The 20808-nt window shown below is 44.4% G+C and overlaps 1 protein-coding gene across 1 annotated transcript in view; it reads right to left on the bottom strand.

Annotated features, from left to right (window-relative positions):
* Positions 1 to 19029, bottom strand: part of PNPLA2 (patatin like phospholipase domain containing 2) — a 54254-nt gene extending 35225 nt beyond the window's left edge. The window contains exon 1 of the mRNA XM_044425543.1: positions 18557 to 19029. Coding sequence (XP_044281478.1) covers positions 18557 to 18743 — 187 coding nt within the window. The 5' untranslated portion in view covers positions 18744 to 19029. The remainder of the gene's footprint in view (positions 1 to 18556) is intronic.
* Between the last annotated feature and the right edge of the window lie 1779 nt (positions 19030 to 20808).

Here is a 20808-nt window from a genome sequence, read left to right as displayed (position 1 = left end):
GAGTGTTTCTCAAACAACAACAATTTCAAAACAGGAAGCAGCAGGTTCCCTCTCCTTATTATAACATTTTAAAAGTCTAACATGCATAGCTCAGCGGTTTGACTCTGTAATTGTTTATAAAGAAGTGTGCTTTAGTCTTAATTGCCTTTATTTAATGTGCAAAGATAAATCTATGTAGGAAGCAGTGCTAGTGTATGCTAGTGCTTGTACTCCCACTTCTGGAGGGCTTTGTACCTAGGAACAAAGGTCACTATTTTGCTTACAGCATGAAGACAGATAAGACTCCACCCTTACCAACAAAGTCGAGGTTCCAGTCACTTGAAATGCATCCTTAATATCTCCAGCATATTCCTTCCATGCAGCCAGTTAGTCCAAGGAGCAAAAAGGACACATGTTGCCTACCTCTTTCTACAACCCTACTTTCTCTTTCTCTCCTTCAAAAGGTGTCTTTAAAAGTGCAAGGATCAAAATAGGCTTGATAGGATGGAGGAGCTATATTTATCCTTCACGTAGCTTTGCCATTTACTGCAGCAACAGCAAATACAGTTCTCATAACATGATATGTAAAGCTGGGTGAGGCAAGCCAATGTCTTTCTCCCTCATTATGCTCCAGCACTTCAGGCTGCTTTTCATAATCACTTTAGCTGGGGCTGTATCCGTATGCAGTGAGTCATGGACGTCACAGAGCAGGCTCTGCAGCATCCAGCCCAGGGTGCTCCCCCCCCCGCCCCACTGGATGGCTGTGGTCAAGCCACTCCACTGCTAAGCTAGGCAAGCCTCATAGCTTTGTTGTGAAGTTAAAAGGGAGAACTGATACACCCTGATGAACTCCTCCTAGGAAAGGCAGGAAGCAAATGCAATAAACACTTCCCAGAGGCAAGAAGTGTGGAAAGAGTAGGAGAGGGACCTACCTGTAGAAAAAAACAAGACTGTGAAGGAAAACAAACCAAATAAAGGAGTTTACACTGAGGTGTATTTGATATGCATGTTTTATCATTGCTTAAGAACTCCGGATGTACCAAAAGGACAAAGAGCCAGTATGATGCAGTGAATATTGCACTGGATGCAAAAAACTAAGGTTCAACTCCCCATATCTCTTTCAAGCTCTGTGGGCATTTCGCCCAGCCTGTTATACCTCACAGGAGAAAGTTCCTTGGAAAAAACGTTGGGGTACCTCTGGAACAAACTATTAAGAGGCACAGTGTTTTCAGTGTGCGTTATGCAAGGAAGAGCTGCCTTAAGTTCTTTTTATATCCTTTATGTCAACACAATAGATTTAGATCTTAGTCGTCTGACTATTTTCCACACACCTTAAAAAGATATACATAGAACAAGACTATAGGGCATGAAGATGCAGAAGTTATGAAATAATAATCAAGCCAAAAACAACAACCACAACAACCAAGAAGGCTTGAGGTTTGTACTACAGCTCTTATCAATCTTCCAAGGAGAAAGGTCTAACATGTTTCTAAGTTTCATATAAGGCATGAAAGCAAACTCCACCATATTTCTAATTGAAATAGGATAAATAAAGCTCCTCTTTAGTAACAGAGCTGCTTTCTTCGTGGTGGTAGCAGAGCAGATCAAAGTTGAAACAAAACTATGTGTGTCCAAATGCTGAACTCACATTAAATATTTCCAGATTTTCCTTCAGGAATCCTTGGGCTGTCACAACCTAAACCAAGGGCATGTACAAGTCAGCTGCCTTAAGAGATAAACAGAAGTATCTGACCGTGTTAGGCATGATATTCCTCATGACATCTTAGGTCTCCAGCATTCTTGGAACACACTATAGCTCCTTTTTTTAAACTTCCACCTACTGACTTTATTACTTTCTATCCCAACCAATAGCCAAAGCTCTCTGGACAGTTCACAGAGAGATTTGAAAGCTGACTAACTATGAAGGGGTACTACAGTTGGCTTTCGGGGATTAGAATAAGGATGCATTCGGAGAATAAGCCCTGCAGAATTTATTTATTTATTTATTTATTTTTCAGTTTATATCTTGCCTTTTTCCTACAAAGGGCTCAAGGCAGCTTACATCATTCTCCTCCTCCATCTTATCCCCACAACAACAACCCTGTGAGGTAGGTTGGGCTGAGAGTCTGTGACTGGCCCAAAGGCACCCAGTTGGCTCCATGGCTCAGCGGGGACTAGAACCCAGAACAAGTCCCAGTCCCATGCTCCTAACCACTACACCACACTGGCTCTCTGTGAGTACAATTTAAATAAAAGTAAGGCCTAACACCCTTTAATTAAAATACGGGTTGTATCCAATGTTTATCCTAGGATAAAGCCACAAAAATGAATGAGCCTTAAGTCATGAGACACAACCATAAGTAATTGAAGGGTTAACAGTGCAATCTTCTCCTTGTTTAGATGAAAGAGAAAGTCCTCCTATAACTCTGAACATTCTTGAGCCACTAAGCTGGGAGCTGTAGGCCATCTGTCTGTCTGCTTGTTGGTCTTTCTTTCTTTGTCTAAACATTCCTCAGGTTGCACCTTAAGTGGCCTTAGATTCTAAGTTTATCCCAGAAGGATAAACACACTTCTGTTTGGAAAGGTGATGATGTGTTTCCTAGAAGTTTTCAGGCCAACATATTATACAGCCTGCTTGTGGAGTCAAAGCCTCCCACTAGGAAGAGTCCAAGAACTGTGAGGGGTGACCTACTGAAGGGAATTTACTAGCAAGAGTAAGTCTAAACAAGCTGATTTCACACTGGACAGTTCCTTTCTAGGGAGGGCTGGAACCTGGCATTAAAAAGCTGACAATAAGATCAGAAAGGGGACTTTAACATTCATGAGGGGCAAATGGGAACCCTCCTTACAAGCAGGCATCCCTTTCCCTTAGGCATTTGCAGCTTTGCCAAAAGCAGCTAGTACTGGCAACTGTTCTAGCTATGATGATTCCAGGTATGTTAAGTTACAGAAAGCCCCACATATTCTGTACCCCAAAGTCTCCCCCAAGTACCATCAATGAAATGCTTCATTTCAGATTGGTGTGATTCATTTTACCCAATAGCCACATCTTCCTGCTGTATGACTGTCCCAGCCATTTAGAAACACTTGGCCTCCAACCTCTACTTGCACCAGAATCCCAGTGTCTACAGCTTGCCCAGTAGGTCCAACACAGAGTACACCAAGCTCTTGGGCCTCAGAGATGACGTACTCAGAGCAGGTAATCTCTCACCAGAAATTACTGAGCAGAGTCCCTCTCTTTCCAAGGGCTACTTTCCTTAGGCCTTGCCACATCATCATGCAGAATAGAAGCACCCAAAAAGGTGAGTCATGTATTACTTTCTGATAAAATAAAATGATGGTACCAGCCCAGGGTTCATGGAAGCGGAAAATGCTCGCTTAAGGAAATATACAACAAGGTTTCTGCTTCTAGAAGTCTAGAATGGTACATCTTTCTTTCTCTCCCTCCCCGCCACCTTTAGATAAATTTAGCTCATTGGAAGATGGTAAATCAGAGCTTCAGCTATGGGTGGTATAGAAATATAATTAATCATCATCATCATCATCATCATCATCATCATCTTAGCTGCTGGGAGCTGCAGGGCCTCAGAACATAGGAAGCTACTTTACAATGAGTCAGAGTCTTGGTTCATCTAGAGCAGTAGCATCAACACTGACTGACAGCAGCTTTCTGGGGTTCTAGGGACGAGTTTTTCCAGCTCTCCTTTGGGACATTCTGCATGCAAAGCAGGAGCTTTCCCAGGGACCGTCCAAGGGTAGAAGACCGCTGCCAGGACACTGTGCCTGCAGGCTGCCCAGAACCATCGGCTCAGAAGGTCAATTTTCATAATCTTAAACCAAATTCCAAAGTCTTTTCCTAAACATTCTAGCCAGCCTGAAACTTTCAGGGAATGCAACAATAAAGGGACAAGGCTTAATCTCTGAAACAGAGATTTAAAACATTGCTGTGTCCCTTGTTGCTCTCAAGGAGCTCCTAGGCATGAGGAAACACCCAACATGTCCAGACAAGAGCAGTTGAAAGCCTTGCCCACAGATGCAGTTTGCAGGGGTTGATCCAGCCCAAGGGAGGGTCCTTCCTGCCCTTTCAAAATCTTTTTGCATCAAAATACGCTTGGAAGCCAACACACACATTTCTTGGCTTAGCAATCAGCTTTGTTAGTTTGGTTCATACACCAGACTTCCTTCCCTCTGAAATGCTGTTCTCCTTGCTCCCCCATAGACATAGTGCTTGTGCATACATAGCCGGAGTTGCAGTTTACAGTTTAACTTTGCCCCAGTGGCGTTGGGCTGCCCAAGGCAAGTGGCCAAAGATGAAGTCAAAAGATTTTTATTTCAATGGATAACTCCCTAGGGTAATATAGCCAACAAGCAAGGACATTGATGTGCTGTCCAGAGACCCAAGTGTTCCACATGTATACTTAGTTAATCCACTGGCATGCTCTTGGGAGTCTTGTTGCAGCAATATCTGCTGGCAGAAGTGGAGCCTTCCCATCAACAGACTACCCATGGATTCTTTAAAATTCCACCAACCAGACCCTGGAAATTGTGCAATTCAAGTTTGCATTGTACACAGAGACGCACTAGTCCAGAGCCCTATTTGCAGGGTGGGATGTAAGTTGCTGCAATCAGAAAAATGAGCAGAGACAAGAATGTGTCCATGCTGCAATTGTACACGAGCACAAGACATAGCACAAGACACAGAGGCCCCAAATTCAATATAAAAACAAATTTCAAAAAGCAGGACTTTGAATTGTGGGCCCGCTGGCAGACAGTGTAAATAATCCAGACTCTTAATTTCTCCCTTCCTCACTCCAGTTTATACTCTGGAGATTGTTTTTTATACCACTTAATACTTCTGAGCAATTGGTCATTATTACAGTTCAGAGAGTATTTCGTACTTAATAACTTAAAGAGTAGGCAGAGGTTAGGAAAATGAGCAAACCTCGTTCACCAAACAGTCTCAATAAAAACTGTAGTGAGAAAAGAGCCTTTGGTTCAGAACCACTGAAGGAATCCCAATCTGGGAAATGTGTGAGACTGTGTCAGACCACCTAGTTCCTGCAGCGAGCTCTATCTATATCGAGCAATCTAAGCAATAAAATCAGTACTGGCAGGAGAAGAATTGAGGCTGAACTCCCCTTTGCCGCCCTGCCACCGAAATAATCAGTTTCACCGGAATAAGAGCGAATTGCTACTGACAACTGCTGTGGCATATGGTCATAACATTTCCAAGGTGCGCTCAAAGTCCAGAACGTCATGATCCTTCAGTGACGGAGTTCACAGACATGCTGAGTCACAGCACATGGCCCAGTCCAGCACCCTCCTCCAACGGATGGATTCTTTGTGGCTATGAGGCCATCTCAACAAACCATGGCTTGCTGCATGGTTTCATAGCTGCCCCTGGGCTTGCTGTGCCATCCACGTCTGGGCAAGACAACCAGGTCTTGCTGCTCTAGCCGAACAGTTCCAGTGACAACTGCCCAAAGCGCCCAAGCAGCCTTTTAGGCAGCTGTCATCTGCTCCCCTGCCAGTGCACAGCAGTGCCTGCCATGTGCTGCTGGCACAGTCGGCTGGGCCTCCCCTGACAGTGGCCGCTGAATGCAAACTCCTGTGCTGGGGGCGGCGGGGAAGAGCTGTGTTTGGCTGGGTCTACCCTGGAAGAGGCCCAGCAAGATACACCTGCATCATGCACTACAGTGGCCGCTGAGTGGCTGCCATGGGGAGCACCAAGCAAGGGACAAGTTGAATTGCACTCAGAGTGAGCCACAATGCAGCTCATCTTATTCCCGTGTCAGCCAGGGATGGGCCGCACCTCAAGTGCCTGGTGTGTGCTGGCCCCTCAAGCCCCAAATAGGTGGCACTTCCCCGTGAAGGGATGGGACGTGTGGTGCTCAGCCTCCTTAAGAGGAATCTTAGCACCCCACCCCACCCCTGAGCACCACTGAGTGGCGGCAAGGACAGCCACGTTCTACTCAGCACCATTGCTTCTGTTCCTGAAAGAAGGCTGCTTGGCTAGAATGAGCAGCACAGAGCCCTTGGCTTCCTCACACCATTCTCCTCAGTGCTCCTGCAGTGTCCTGTGGGAGTCTGAGGGGGAAGAGGTGCCTCAAGACCCCCTACTGCTTGATTCAGACACAGTGAAGGCACCATGTAAGCTGTGGCGCAAACCTGCCCATAGTGGTACAGGAAAACCAAGGAGAGGCCCCTCTGTTACCAGCCAAGAAAACAGAACTTGCAAGAGATACTAAAACAGATGCAGGCAGGCAACCTGTGAGCCTACAGATGTAATGGACTATAATTCCCATCAGCCTCAGCCAGCATGACCAGTGGTCAGAGATGATGGGAGACACAGTTCAGGACATGTAGCAGCCTCCAGGTTACTCACCCTGGTACTAAGGAATTTTTTAAAAATATAACATTTATACATCTGTTTTCCTCCAAGGAACTCAAGGTAGCTACGTTAGAAGAACTCACAAACCGTTTCTCAATCTTCCAACTCAGCTTGAGCTTCTGTTCCCCAATCTACCATTTAGCAAAAGAAGTTCACATTTCCTGCTAAAAACAAGAATCAGCCCAAGGTATGACTCAACACACTTACATAATGAACAAAGGCAAAAGTCTTAACCTGCAGCTCACTTGCTCGCGATACACGAGGGCTCCAAAAGGAGATCAGCAAATAACAAATGTCAACTGCTCTCTTCTGCGATCATGTGACCACCTCCTTTGATTAGGAAGACCGCTTGTAACAGCCCTTCATAACATGATGTACTGTAAACAACACTGTTCTCAGACAAGTACTAGGAAAAACTTGTGACAAGGCAACTGGTAATTCCTATTGCCATGTTTTCTGCATGTAATGCCTGCTGAGGAAGGCTAGTAAACCCCATCTTGATTGATAATGCACCCTGTTATTCTTCAAGACAAACCGCCAACTTGCAGATTAAGAAGAAACCTTCTCTTGCGCTTTACTAGCAAACTGCAGACAAGCTTCTAATGTCCTCTTGCTGCTGCTGCTGGTATTGTTCTTGTTTAAAACTTTTATATGCCGTCCTTTATGTAGAACATCTCAGGACGACTTACAACAATTAAAATCAAAGTCCAATAAAACAATCAGTATCACACTATAATATAATAACACAATATATAACCAATAAAAATAAATCAAATCAATTAGCTAGCTGATTGAACAAACAGTGGTCTATAGGTGTTCTTGAGAAAGGAACTACTTAGAGCAAATTCTAGCCAGAAACCAAATTTAGACATTTAGATATATAGGAGTATGTTTCTCAAGGATTACACAATATCCTTCTTGCTGGTTGGGGAAATAGGAAGCGCTGCTCTGCAAAGGCTCTACTACTACCTTGTGGGAAGGATTCAGAAGCTGGCTGTGGAAGATCACTGTACTTTCTCAAAGGAACTGTCCTGCACATTTCCAGGGTTCCGTCTTGTCTCAAACTTCTCAGCTTACACATGGACCCCTGGGAGTGGCTGGTCAACACTCTGCAGCATTGTATCATCAGCAGGATGCGACAGCTTTAGCCATGTGCATGGACTGGCATAACTTTGAGACACGCAGATAACACCCGTGACCAGAGCTGCAGTTCTTCATACATGACCTATTTTTGTGACCGCCACAAAATACATCTTGTCAACTTCTCCACTTAATTTATGCAGGCTGCCTCCGAAACATTTAAAAACTTCCAAACGGTTCAAAATGAAACAGCCTGGCTTTCAGGTGGAGGAGACCCAGGGTGTATGGACTATTTTGTTAATCTGCACTGGCGATCAGCTTGTTTCCAAGCCTTTCAAGGTGCTGTTTTTTACCTTAAGCAAGCAGAGGCATACTGCCTCTGATACACCCATCATGACCAGTACCCAACAATAGCCTTATCCTCCTTAAACACTATTATTAGACCCTACTGAGCTCAATGGGACATTTGTAAGTGTACTTGAATTGCACTGCAAGTTTCTAAGAGTTCCTTAAAAGTGGTAAGAATATCCCTTTAAGAAGGGGACAGTAACTGGCTGTTAGCCTCAGGTAACCAGAAGAAAAAGCAGTGCTGACAACCATCTTTCCAAGAGGTTCTCCTGTCAAGTCTTGCTCTTTCTTGTCTTGCAGTCATGGAAACTTGCAGTCTTATCACCCAGTGATATAGACCTGATCATAGAGTAGCCAGCACCGAGTCCTGGATCAAGACTGGAACAAAAGGTCTTAAGGAAGATACTAATAAAACCCTCCCTGTATCCTCTTAAGCAAACCTCTCTGGAATGTCAAACATCTTTATCACACCAAACAAATATGCAACCTACTCTGCTGCAGAATGAAAAGGGTATATGTGCATGGATTCTCACTACTAAGGCTGTCCTTACATGCTTTAATACTTTTGCTGACTGTGCCAAAAGATTACTGATGCCTCAGAAGGCTAGAGATTCCCTCAAATAACTTCTTGTTAATGACCATTTCAGGTGGTAGTAAATGCTGCTTCTTGCCTCTTCCTCAAAGAACACTTGAGCTGGTACATGAAAGCGATTCTTAGGAACTACATATTATCATGGGTTTGCAAGTGAATTGTCAGGTTGCTGGAAAGAGGCTGAGAGCACCGCAGAAGGGACACTGATGAGTGTCAGTACACACATGTACAGCAGCACGCCCTCTAGCCCCATGCCATGAACCATGAAGTCTGTAAAAATAATCCCTTTACAGTCCATACACCATGGGAGAAGAACAGATTCTCTTTCTGGGCAACTCAAAACAGTAGACTGTTACAAATCTACTGATATGGAGGCGGCAGCAACCTACCTTACAAGATTGTAATAAAGATTCATGTAGGTAATCTACATGAAATCCTTTCAACACTTTAAAGGGAGTGAGCCTTCCAAATGCTTGTGACCTACAACTAAACTCCACTTCTTCTGGCGTACAACTCCCATCACCCTTCACTACTACCTAGGAATGATAGGAGTTTTAGGCCAAAACTTCTGCAGGGTTACAAGCTGCCCATCTCTGCTCGATGGTGTTCATGATCCTAACTAGATATGTTAGATTGGATCTGCAAACAAGAAATTATTTTTGACCTTACAAGTTCAGGAGATGAGAGGATTATTTTCTAGAATAAGGAACAATGCCATCTAAAATGGGGACCAGGCTGAACTTTACTTGGAAAAGCAAACACAGAAAGCCAATTTCATGGTGAGGGAAGCCAGAAAGCATTGTGTTCCCACCAAGAGCCTGGGATCCAGATGAGGCACTCATTCCCATAAAAACAAACAAATGTTTTACTTGCAGTACCGTGCAGACAGTGAAAGACATCTGTAATCCACCCCCCCCAAGGCAGTTGCTGAGCATTCCAATTTTGATCAGTGTGGCTGCACTGTGGCAAAGGGTACTGAATCTTCTCCTTCACTGTCACTTACATGTTGGTAACTACATTACTTCTTCCCTGCTCCACCTGAAGGTGCTAGCATAGCCTTGCTGGAGAGTGAAATATAGGCAGCAGAATAGGGCTGTTGTTATTTCCCCAGTGGGACTAACAACAGTCCTAGCAGATGGAGTGGGGGATTAAATTTTGTTAATAGCAGAGGGGTGTGAGACAACTTTTGTTATAGCAAGGATGCTTCAACTGAAATTTGAGTTCTCAGCAATGATTTTTAAATTATGAATGAAGTTAGGATCTTCTGTCACAGCTAGTTCAGCGCTTAGACATAAGCAAATAAAGTGCTTCCCCCTCAAATAGGCGAACATATGAGGAAGACACTGGCTGCAGGAATACATCTTTCCTAGGTCTGATAAATCATTTGGTTGGTTGCAAAGAAATCACCTCTTTTTTAATGAAGGCTTCTGACCTTCAGATGATTCAGACTACAGCTCCCACGATCCCTCAGTACCCGTGGATTGATGGTAAGTTACCATCCAGGTAAGTTACAAGCAGCCTACATCTATTGCAAGGTATGCGACTCTAAAGCCATGTGTTCAACATCCAAACTGGGTGAAGTGCACAAAATCCGAAGATTCATTTCCTTCTGAGTGAGCTGAGAAAATGTGACTATCTGATGATCTCAGAGCATCCTGTTTTCAGCATTGCCTGCAGAAGCACTTGACTGGAATAAAAAGTTATGATGCCAAAATGGGCATCTTTCACCCAGCCATTCCTCCAGTCCCCTTTTTAAAGAAAGAAAACAACAGACACCAAGAACGTTCACAGGTAGGCAAGAAACAAAGTGAGGACCTTATCCTACAGACCATGTGACTTAGTTTACACATGGCAAGGGGAGAAGAGTATTGTGAAATAGTTACTTTGAAGAGCAAAGTGTGCCACAGAAAGTGTGCTTGCTGCCTTTCCAGAGATTCAACAGTGCGCAACACAAATATCCTCCAGTTTTTTGAGATCTGCATTTGACTCTAAATTATACCATTAACCATGGACATGGCATTCAAAAGCTAGACAGGTTTTCCTGCCCTTCCCTTCCATGAGCAGAAGACAGGCCTAAACATGAGTAGCAATGAGAAGTCAGTCCCAGGGAGGAAATTGAGGGATTCTGAAAAAGAATTCAAAGGATAGCCTTTGGTATTTGCTGCTCCTAGAGGCCTTAATTAGCAATGCTGGCCATCCTACAGCAATTCACCTTTAAAGAATTCTGAATAACTTCCAGATTTTCCCCTAAAGGGGAGGAAACAGCTATTTGTTTTACTGATGCAGAAGTTTGATTTTTTTAAATTGGCATTTACAAGCTGTAGACTGAGTAAACTAACTCTACCCAAAAAAAAAAAAAAACCCTTTCCACCCAATGGGAGAAGCTGTGAGTGGTAAAAAAGAAAGCTTTATAAAAGTCAAGTTCAATATGATTGTTTTTCCCCCACAAAAGCATACGTATGGAAAGTAGTTTTGAAATGTCCTTCTAACACACCTCATGTGGATTTTCAAGCCAAGATTTGGCTGGAAAAAATCTATTCACATACCGATGAGCTTTGACATCAACATCCAGGGCATTTCTGCACATGTAAACATTAAGGAAAAAGGCATACCTTCTTGAAGAAAAAGTCACGTGTTACGGCTTAAGCAAAATGCATATACAGCGATAGAGAGAACTGGAAGTTGTCTCCATTTGCTTTAAGAGACATCTGTTCTTCACCTTAATTATTAATGCTCTTCTATGAATCATTATTAAACAACTTGAATAGATAAAACCAACAGTTTGACTGGAGCGCAGAGGCATATAGCTTCATCTTTAAAGTATTTCAAGAGTATATCCATAGCCGGTAAGTCTAATTGTGCCTTCTACCCATATGTTTAACTTAGTAAATGAATGAAAGGAAGTGTCCCAGTACACATCAGTATCACTCACTTTCATGGTTTACATTTTTGGGGTTTTATTTATTTATTTAAAACATTTCTATGCCGCCCCATTCGCCGAAGCCTTGGGGCGGCTCACAACATAAATTAAAATATAATACATTAAAAATATAAAACAAATTAACAATATAAAATAAGTCACCCTGGCCACGACTTTAGGATAAACCTGGATTCCTACTCTCCTCCTCCTCTTTCCATTCAAATTTATATCCTTATTTTAGATTGCAGGGTAAATTCTGAGGTTTCAGGTGCCATGTGCTTTTGAAAACATGCCTAGTGTTAGGTCTAGAACCTACACAGTACACATGGATGGATGGACACATACACACACCCCTCTGAGTGTAAGTAGTGCTACATAAACTGAGCAAGGAACAAGTAGCGATTATCAGGCTACTAGTGCATCAAGCTGCGAACTGTTCCTATAGACCCAAGCTAATTTGTAGCACACTCCTATACAAGACTGGGCAACTACAACATCCTTTATGTGGGACTGCCCTTGAAATTGGTTTGGAAGCTGCTGCTTGGGCAGAATTCATAGAAACTAAGTTGCTCAGTGGAGGTTTGTGCCATACACATATGACTCCTGTGCTGAAAGCTACCTGCCTGCCAATTCATTCCCAAGCCATGTTCAAGGCCCTGAAGAGCTCAGGACCAGAGGATCTGAAGCCTGCCCTTTCCATATCCTCTCACCCCCCCCCCGCCCCAATTCTCTACAGTCTGAGGGAGAGGCCTTGTTTATCATACTGACGTTTCTTCAGCTGTGAAGCGGAACAGATGTTCCTCTCCACTGTGGTGTCCAACACATGGAACGATCTCTCCAATGAGGATCCCAGTGTGGAAAAGCTCAACAAATGAAGATACATTTCTTTGCCTAGGCAACTCCTTGATGTTAGCACTGCCCGCTACCCCTGGTTATCCTAATGAGATACGGTATTGTTTTATTGCTGCTTTATTGTTTAAATGCGTGGTTTCATTATGTCTCATCAAACTGGCTTGGGGTGTTTGGCGTTGTTTTAGCGAAAAATGGTATAGACATTTTATGAAAATAAATGAATATCTACTGACATGTAGGTTTAACAGCACTTATTCTCAGATGAAAGTATAGGATTACAGCCTTAATCAACAAAGAAATTTAAAGGAATCTTTCAAATGAATGATCAGGGAACAAAGTACAAGAAAATTCCCATTTTTATCACCAATACATTTAATATAACTTACTCAGCTGTACCTTGGAGCTGTACTTGTCAATTTGCATAAGAGATTAACTTGTTTGCTATTAAGATTAAGATGTGGGCTCTTGGAATGGAGTTTTTAATGGCATTTATACTTTGTACTAGTCCTGGGCAACCTGACAGGATTCAGTCCAAGACTGCCTGCCCTCTGGTCACTTCCATGGCCTACAATACTTCATGCTCTTCCATGCTCTAGGGTATTTCACTCTTTTGTGGAACTGTTCACTGCTCTCACAAAATATACTCTAAATGCAGTATTAGATACTTGCTAGTGGGGAAAGACTGCACCGTTGTAGGCATGAGTATCAGTATCTCTATCAGAATAACATGAATGAGAGCATAAGAACTATATTTATGCACTCAAAGTGTGGGTAGAGGGGGTTATATTTCCTCATTTAGAGGCTTCTATCTTAAGATCAACCTGAGCATTCTGGTCTGTGGCACAGTAACACATTCCTAGTACTAAATTAGTTTTGGAGCAAGGAGGGCCACTCCCAGGGTCTCTGTGGAGGATTCTGGGCCTTTTACGTTTCCAAGTCTGCTGGGCATTATGCCCTCTTTAATCTGCTAAGCAACACCTCCTCCAGGATGGCTTTCCTATCCCCCCCTGTAGTGCTTATATCACACTGGTTCTCTCCATTCCACCAGTTTTCTGTAAGGCCCACTAGAGGTTCTCCTTTAAAACCAGGCACTCCAACTCTCCCATTCAGAGGCTTCTCGCATTTGCACTGCAACACCTATACACAGAGTCCTTCCCCATATGTCTCTTGCACGTCTGTTCTGGCACTTAGGCGTCTTTGACTGGCTATCATATTTCCGGAAATGCTCACAGCTTATTTCCTTCCTGCATTCTGGCCAAAGCTTTTTCAACTTCATCCCCTAGGGATGATTTTACACAGACTAGATACTTCCCAGTTCCTATCGGCTCTCCCACAGAGTGCAGTTTAAAAGCTGCTCTGCCATGTTTTTTGTGTTTTGTGCCAGTTCTAATGGAAGCCTGTTCGAAACGAAGCCCATCCCTCTTGTACATGTCCAACTTGTCCCAAAATGTTTCCCAGTACCTACGAATCTGAACCCCACCTCTTCATACCCCTGTACTTCTGCACACTGACATTCCTCAGCTTTGCCTATTTAGCAGGCCCTGCATACCTAACAGATAGCATTTCCAATCACATGGTCACTGTGTGAAGAGAGTGCTGGACTAGATGATACCTCCGTCTGATCTTCTTTTGTTCTTATGACTTCATTCAAGTGATACTGCTAAAGGCATCTACTCAACAAGCCTACAACACACTGCTTCCCAACTAACATGTACCTGATGCCGCATACAACACAGCTTATAAGAAAAGCATTGTGTGCAGTAGGGTTTGGCTAGGGCAGGGGTTGGCAACCCGCAGCTCTGGAGCTGCATGTGACTCTTGAATCCCTCTGCTGCAGCTCCGTCGCTCAAAATACACCTCACAGCCCCCGATCTGTGACCCACGCCGGCACAGCACAGCCCCCAATCTGTTTCATAAATGCAACACACTATAGCTTTTTTATACATAGCAAAGGTAAAAAATGATATATGCAGTGTTATTTTCATTTTAGAGATCAAAGAGTTTTGCGGCTCCCGGCGTTTTCTTTTCTGTGGGAAACGGGTCCAAATGGCTCGTTGAGTGTTAAAGGTTGCAGACCCCTGGACTAGGGAGAGGTCTCAGCTGAAGGCACGTAATATGCTTCTCAGGCCCATTTCCACATGCTCAGTGTTGTGGGTTGCAAACAGTTATAGCTACATGAGCAAGAGATAGCCTATCCCTTCAGCCTATCCTTGAGAGAGAGTAAAGTCAGACTAATTTAATCTCATTTTTTGACTGGGTAACCTCCCAAACGAACAGTGGAAACACTTCAGACAAATCTACCTCAACTTTAGCAAAGCTTTCAACATAGCCCAGTGTTGCTTTTCAACATAGCCCCGTGCTGATAAGTAAATTATCAAGAAGTAGACTAGAAAAACTATTAGGTGGATCCAAAATTGGCTTCTAAATCGGACACAAAGCGTGCTCTTCAATGGCACCTTCACAAACTAGAGAAAGGGAACTGGTGGGGTGCTGCAGGGTTCAGTCCTAGGCCCAGCGCTATTCAGCATCTTTATTAAGGATTTAGACGAGGAAGTACAAGGAATGATGATCAAATTTGAAGACCATCATCTGAGTGCAGTGGTGTAAACTGGTGACCTGTAGCAGCAGGGGGTTGGACCCGATGGCCTACATGGCCCCTTCCAACTCCAACTCTACTGTTTTATGATACTATGAGGCAGGAGGGCGCATACCACAACCCATACAACACAGTCCTCACTCTTCAGGAGGGCTTGCCACCCCTGAAGGGTGCTTGGGAGACAGGCACAGAAGAAAAAGAAATGTTTGCAAGAGGTAACTTCAATCTGCACAACTGTCAGTTATAACTGTATTATATACGTCTATGATTTCTACTCATACATACTAATACACATACTAATTAGACTATGCAGTATAAATGCGAAAATCAAATTTACAAGTACATATAAATACAGAAAAACTCACTAATGAGCCAGTTCTGGACAGTGTCAGGTGCTAGCTGACATCTAATATGTGAAATGACAGCGACTTTCATTGTCATTTGCATTAAACACTTATGCAACATATTTTTGTTGCTATCTCCTTCCCTGATTTCCCTGGCCCCCACCAGCTTGTCTTGAATGCCTTGAAAGAGAGAGTTACTAGGTGTAGCTTCTTCTGCTTCTTTGTTAGCAAAATGATGCAGCCAGGGAATCTTCCAACTTGGTTCTTCTAATCTGGTTCAAGTCAAAGCTCAGCTCTGTGCCCACTTAGCACCTGAGCACAGTTCTGGAATATGTGAAAAGTCAGAACATAATGACAGTTTCCCCTCTTTGCACAGCCTACACAATTCACATTGGGCCCCACTCTTCAGTCCCAGATAACATGAGCCCCAGCACCTTTCTTGTTTACCTGTTAAACTAAATTGCTAACAGCTGCTAATGCAATCATGGTTTCAGAGCTTCACGCTTTCAGGAGCTGCACACCATCCATCATCCTAAAATGCAGAGCAAGATCATCTTGACTCTGAGCAGGAGCGGCTTGTACAAGCAGCACTTAATACTCTGGCAGCAGCCTTTTTATTAGCCATGGCCATTGACAGATAACAGTGACTTCCTCAAAGCCAGTGTGACTGGGTAGCTAGAATGCTGCAGTACGACTTGGAAGCCCTGGGTTCTAGTCCCCACTCCTCTGTGAAGCTCACTGGACACCTTTGGGCCAGTCACTGACTTTCAGCCCTACCTACCTCACAAGGTTGTCCTGAGGATAAAATGGAGACGGTAAGGGGATGAAGTAGCGACAGCTACTATCAACATTTACCTGTAAACCACATTCATCAGAACTGCACTGGAGAAAGAAACTAGCACTAGCTGTCATCCCAAAACATAGCTGTGACCGGGGCAGATGGGGGAAGGAGTGCAAATGTACATATTCTAACAAGGGAGAAAACACTGCCTACAAATGCAGTTACAGAGCAGTGGGGTTCTCTTCCTAAAGGTATAGCTGTACAAGTTCTCCACAAAGGTGTTTGACATTCCTTAGATTCCCCCTCCCTTAAAAACAGAGGCACAAACTCACTCTGAAACAATGATCAGAGTTAGGCACAAATATTGCACCAGTTCCTTGCAAAACTAGTCTGATGAGACTGCTGCATTCATTAGTTGGTCTCATCCTGACACAATGCTGTATGTCATGCTCTTCTCATAGTCCTCTGGAGGACAGTGGATGCTTTTGCCTCCGTTTTCAATTAACCACCGTTTAGCATTATCTCTGAACTTGGTTACTAGAACAAGGCAATTTCATAAAACATGTTTAAGTCAAACGAGTTTATTTTGGTTTCAGTATAATGCTAAACTGTGACTAATTACAAATGGAAGCAAAAGCTTCTGATCCTTCTTCCAGCTGTTCCAGAGAAGGAAATTAAGGCTAACAGTGAACATCTGAAAATATTGCAGATAATAGATTTGGAGATAACAGATAAGAAGGGGCTAAGAGAGCAGGACTTGGGGTGGAGTCACTGAAGAAGGGGTCAGGGAGACTTCAACAGGCTAGATGGGGAGACTGCATGGGGCCATATGTAGCCCAAGGGCCAGAAGTTCTCTATGCTTTGCTATTAATGGTAAGTGATGATTTTCTTATATTCCTTAGAAAACTGTGGAGTGGCAAGGGCTAAATTCCTAATTAATTCTACCCACCCTTTTGTTATTTTTAAAAAAATGACAGAGTCACATCACATTTTCATATTAATAACACACTCTTCTCTCTGTTGACTCATAAATAAGTTAGTCAGATGTGACTACACAGAGAAAACTGTACAGGATTGCAACTCAAGAACAAGTTTGCACATAAAAAGCAAAGGTAAAAATTAAAACACCCAGTATTGTGATTAGATACTTAAAGGATTGCCATTCATCAAAAGCATATAGCTCTTTTACCTATAAGTAATGCAAGGGTAATATACATTTAGCTGGACAGCACAGAAATGTGGTGCTACATCCTGCTATATTTCTTCTACTAATAGTTTTGTTAAAAGGTACAACAAAATCCTTACAGTCATGGCAGGGTGGGGGAACCCAAAGACCTGGAATAACATTAGAGGTCATCTAGTCGAACCCCCTGACTAATCCAGGAAGTTAGCAACCCAGATCTTTCTTCCCCTCAGCTAAACTTTAACAATCCTTCCTGGATTCTTGCAACCCAATGCTAAGCATATTTACTCAAAGTTAAGCACATAGAATTGCAGCTACAGACACCTTTTTAAAAAACATATACAAAAACACAGTGAGACATTTATCAGAAATTGCAGAAGAAATCAAATCCAAATATGTTTTTTTAAAAACAATTAGTGTCCCTATTGCATTCTATGCTCCCTTGCAGTGTGTGTCAGGGGCTTGAAAACAAATAGAAGATAAGCTAATTTGGAGGGCATGCAGCCTTATTGTATTCTAGGCCCCAGGAGAGATCAGCAAATAATGCATTAAGACTGAAAGCGAAGACACCTCAGATATAGCTTAAGGCAGAAAGAATAGTTCTGGCTCCACAAAGCCTAAACACTGTATGCATGAATATTTTCCGAGTGCGATTCATTGGAAATTATTGAAGTTGAGCATGTCAATTTTTGCATGGGGGGGCAAAGCAGAGATCATCTGTTCATTTCCCCCCACTACTTCTATAAAGGGCTTCCCTTACCACCACATTTGTAGTGAATATACATAATATACACATACAAGGATGCACCCAATGTTACTGCAAATTAAGTCCCATACATTTCAGTGAATCTACTTTAAGTAGATACACTGGATACAAGCCATTCCCAACTGCCTCAGGACACATGTACAAAACTGAAGTAACACACTAATGACATGTCTGGAAAGGCGTTTTAATAATAGGTTTATTATTTCATTTCTATACTGTCAATCAACCGAAACATAGCAGTGGTGTATACATACACTTTGCATGCAGTAATAGGCTGCACAAACTAGTGGTCTGACTCGGTGTAAGAAAATCGAGTCACCAATGAGTGAACGATCTAGCAATTGTGTTTTTTTCCAGAGTTGTGCATGTGTCATTGTTAAAAGAGCACATACCCAGGGGATTCGAGGGCACATCGCCTACGGAGCTCCTGCTTAAATAAAGGGGACAGCTACAACACGGATGGCGAACCTATGGCCCTCCAGAAGTTCCGGGACTCCATCTCCCATCAGCCCCAGCCAGCAGGGCCAATGGTCAGGGAGGATGACAGCTAGAGTGCCACATCTGGGGAGCCACAGGTCCTCTGTTTCTGAGCTCAGGATGCTCATTCGGGCTACGAAGACAGAGAGCCCCGATTCCGAAGCGGGCCCTCTTGAAAGGGGAATGCTGAATTGCCACGAGCCCTGCCGAAGGAGAAGAGAAGATCTCCCCGGGTTTCCCTCCTTACCTAAGCAGGCTCCAGTAACGAGGGCTGTCGCCGTCAGGGCTCCGGCCGAGGCGCCATAAATGGTCTTGGCGTTGGCTACCAAGAAAGGAGCATGCTCTTGGAGGCAGCTGGCGACCCCGACGTGGTAGACCCCCAGGAACCCGCAGCCCGCGAAGGAGATATTCCAAGTGGAGCCTGGCGGGTACATCGCCGCCGCCGCTTCCTCCTCACGCACCCTGGGAAAGGCGGAGGACGGGGGCAACAAGGGACTCGGATGCGAAAGGGGAGCCCAGCAAAGCAACGCGCCCTGGAGAGAGTGAGCGCGGGGCGGAGGCGAGGCCACTGGCGCGTCTGGGAGCCCGGATCGGCTCGCCGGCTCGGGAACTGCGCTCTCAGCGGCCGGCCGTTCTCGGCTCCCCTCCGCCCGGCTTGCCCCTGCTCGCCTCGCTCTTCCGCCAATCGCTGGCACCTGATCAGCAGCGCTCCGAAGGGAAGCGTTATATTGGGTGCGAGCTTGCACACCACGGGGCGGAGCTTGCCTTCCTCATAATACGCCCTGACGCGAGCGAGAAGATCCAGCGCCGGCGGCCCCGCCCCTTGGGGCGGAGTCGCGCGCGAGCAGGGCCTTCGGGGCAGGGCAGTGCGGCGGCGGCGGTGGCGGGCGCGCCGGGCCAACGTGGGGCCGCGCTTCCCAGAAAACGTGGGGGCGGTGCTCGCCGGCGGCCAATAGAGGGCGCGCGGAGAGCCCCGCGGAGCCGCGCGCTTCGGGCGGCGCATTCCGCGGGGCAGCTGCGGCTTTCGACCTAGATGGGGCTCGTTGTTGTTTTTTGAGTCGGCGAGAGACGCTGTTGCTCTCAGCGAGCCAACTTTCCTCGTCTGCAGGTCTCCCGTTGCTGGGCCTTTCGCGCATTATGACGTCTGTGGCGGTGGCTTTACGCAGTGCTGGCTCGGGGCGCGGGGGTGGGGGAGGATGCTGGAGTGGGAGGACGTACTCCCGGGTGGATACGACTCTCGGCTAAATTACTATAGGATTGCAGCCTTGGTCCTGAGTAATTTCAGTGGATCTGTTCCAGATGATTGGCACATTACGTTTTTATTAAATTTATGTTTACCTTTTTTCCTCTTGGAAGGACCCCAGGGTGGCTTTTCTAATCTGCGTCTCCATTTTATCCTCACAAACAACCCTGTCAGGTAGATTAAGTTGAGAGTCTGTGCCTGGCCCAAAGTCATCCAGTCAGTGGGGAGTAGAACCTAAATCTGATCAGCACAGCACAGTGGCTTTTTCAATTCCCAAATAAACACCGCCCAGATTGTGGTGTGTGTTAAGGGACCTCAGTGAGAAGTAAAATTAGACCACTTGCCTGCATCTTCGTATTAGGGCACCTTCCACAGCAAGCTGGGATATGCTGGGAGTTGTGGAGCCTTTTCTGTCTCAGCATGCATGGAATGGTGCTCTTGCAAGTTAGATCCTACTAGTCCAGTATGTAAACAAACCTAGTAGAGAGTAAGTTCCATATAGTAGAAGACTGTAGGACTTAACATCTGAGTAAATAAAGATAGGGTTGCTCTGCTTGGCTATCGCTGCAAAAACAAGACAAAATCTTGTCACATATTAACACCTAACATGTTAATTGTGGACCAGAGCCTGCTTTGTCAAATGCATGAAATGGTAAAAGCAGACTTGAGTCCACAAAAACATGGCCACCGTAAATCAGTTAGTCTTCCAAAGTTAAGCTGTGTCTATTTGCAGCAGTGCTTATATGTAAGATAGTTGTATTTATTCAGAGCTAAAAGTTCTGCATTTAACTCAAGACTCTGAACCAAGAAAAGTTGGTATAAGCTAAGCAACTTAGATAAAATTCTTCTATATGCACTTCTTGTATTAATAAAGGGGGATGCCTATGTGTTGATATGCCTAAGGGCACAAACCCGTGCACATTTACTTGGGAGTAGGTCCTACTGAAGACAAGGAGAGTTGCTTTTAAGTAACACTGCATAGGATGATACTGTACATTTAAGGTGGAGGTAGGGCAAGGTAGAAGAGTGTCTCCTTTGGCAGAAAAAGTGTGGTTGGATTTACTTACAGAAAGTCAGGCAGGGGCCCAGGGCAGTATATGTTCATTGCTCTTATCTACATTTGTGCTCCTAGGATCCCACCGGTTATGCATAATCCCAGATCCCAAAGGGGTCATTCCATGAAGCTGGCTGGTGAGAGATTGGGACAGAAGAAAGGAAGTTCTTCTCACAGCACATATTAAAACTAGGGAATTGGG

The sequence above is a fragment of the Varanus komodoensis genome, unplaced genomic scaffold (assembly GCF_004798865.1).
Source record: "Varanus komodoensis strain SLA01 unplaced genomic scaffold, ASM479886v1 scaffold16, whole genome shotgun sequence".
NCBI classification, from domain to species: Eukaryota; Metazoa; Chordata; class Lepidosauria; order Squamata; family Varanidae; genus Varanus; species Varanus komodoensis.
The sequence above is the reverse complement of the archived record's forward strand: the minus strand, read 5'-3'. Positions and strand labels throughout refer to the sequence as shown.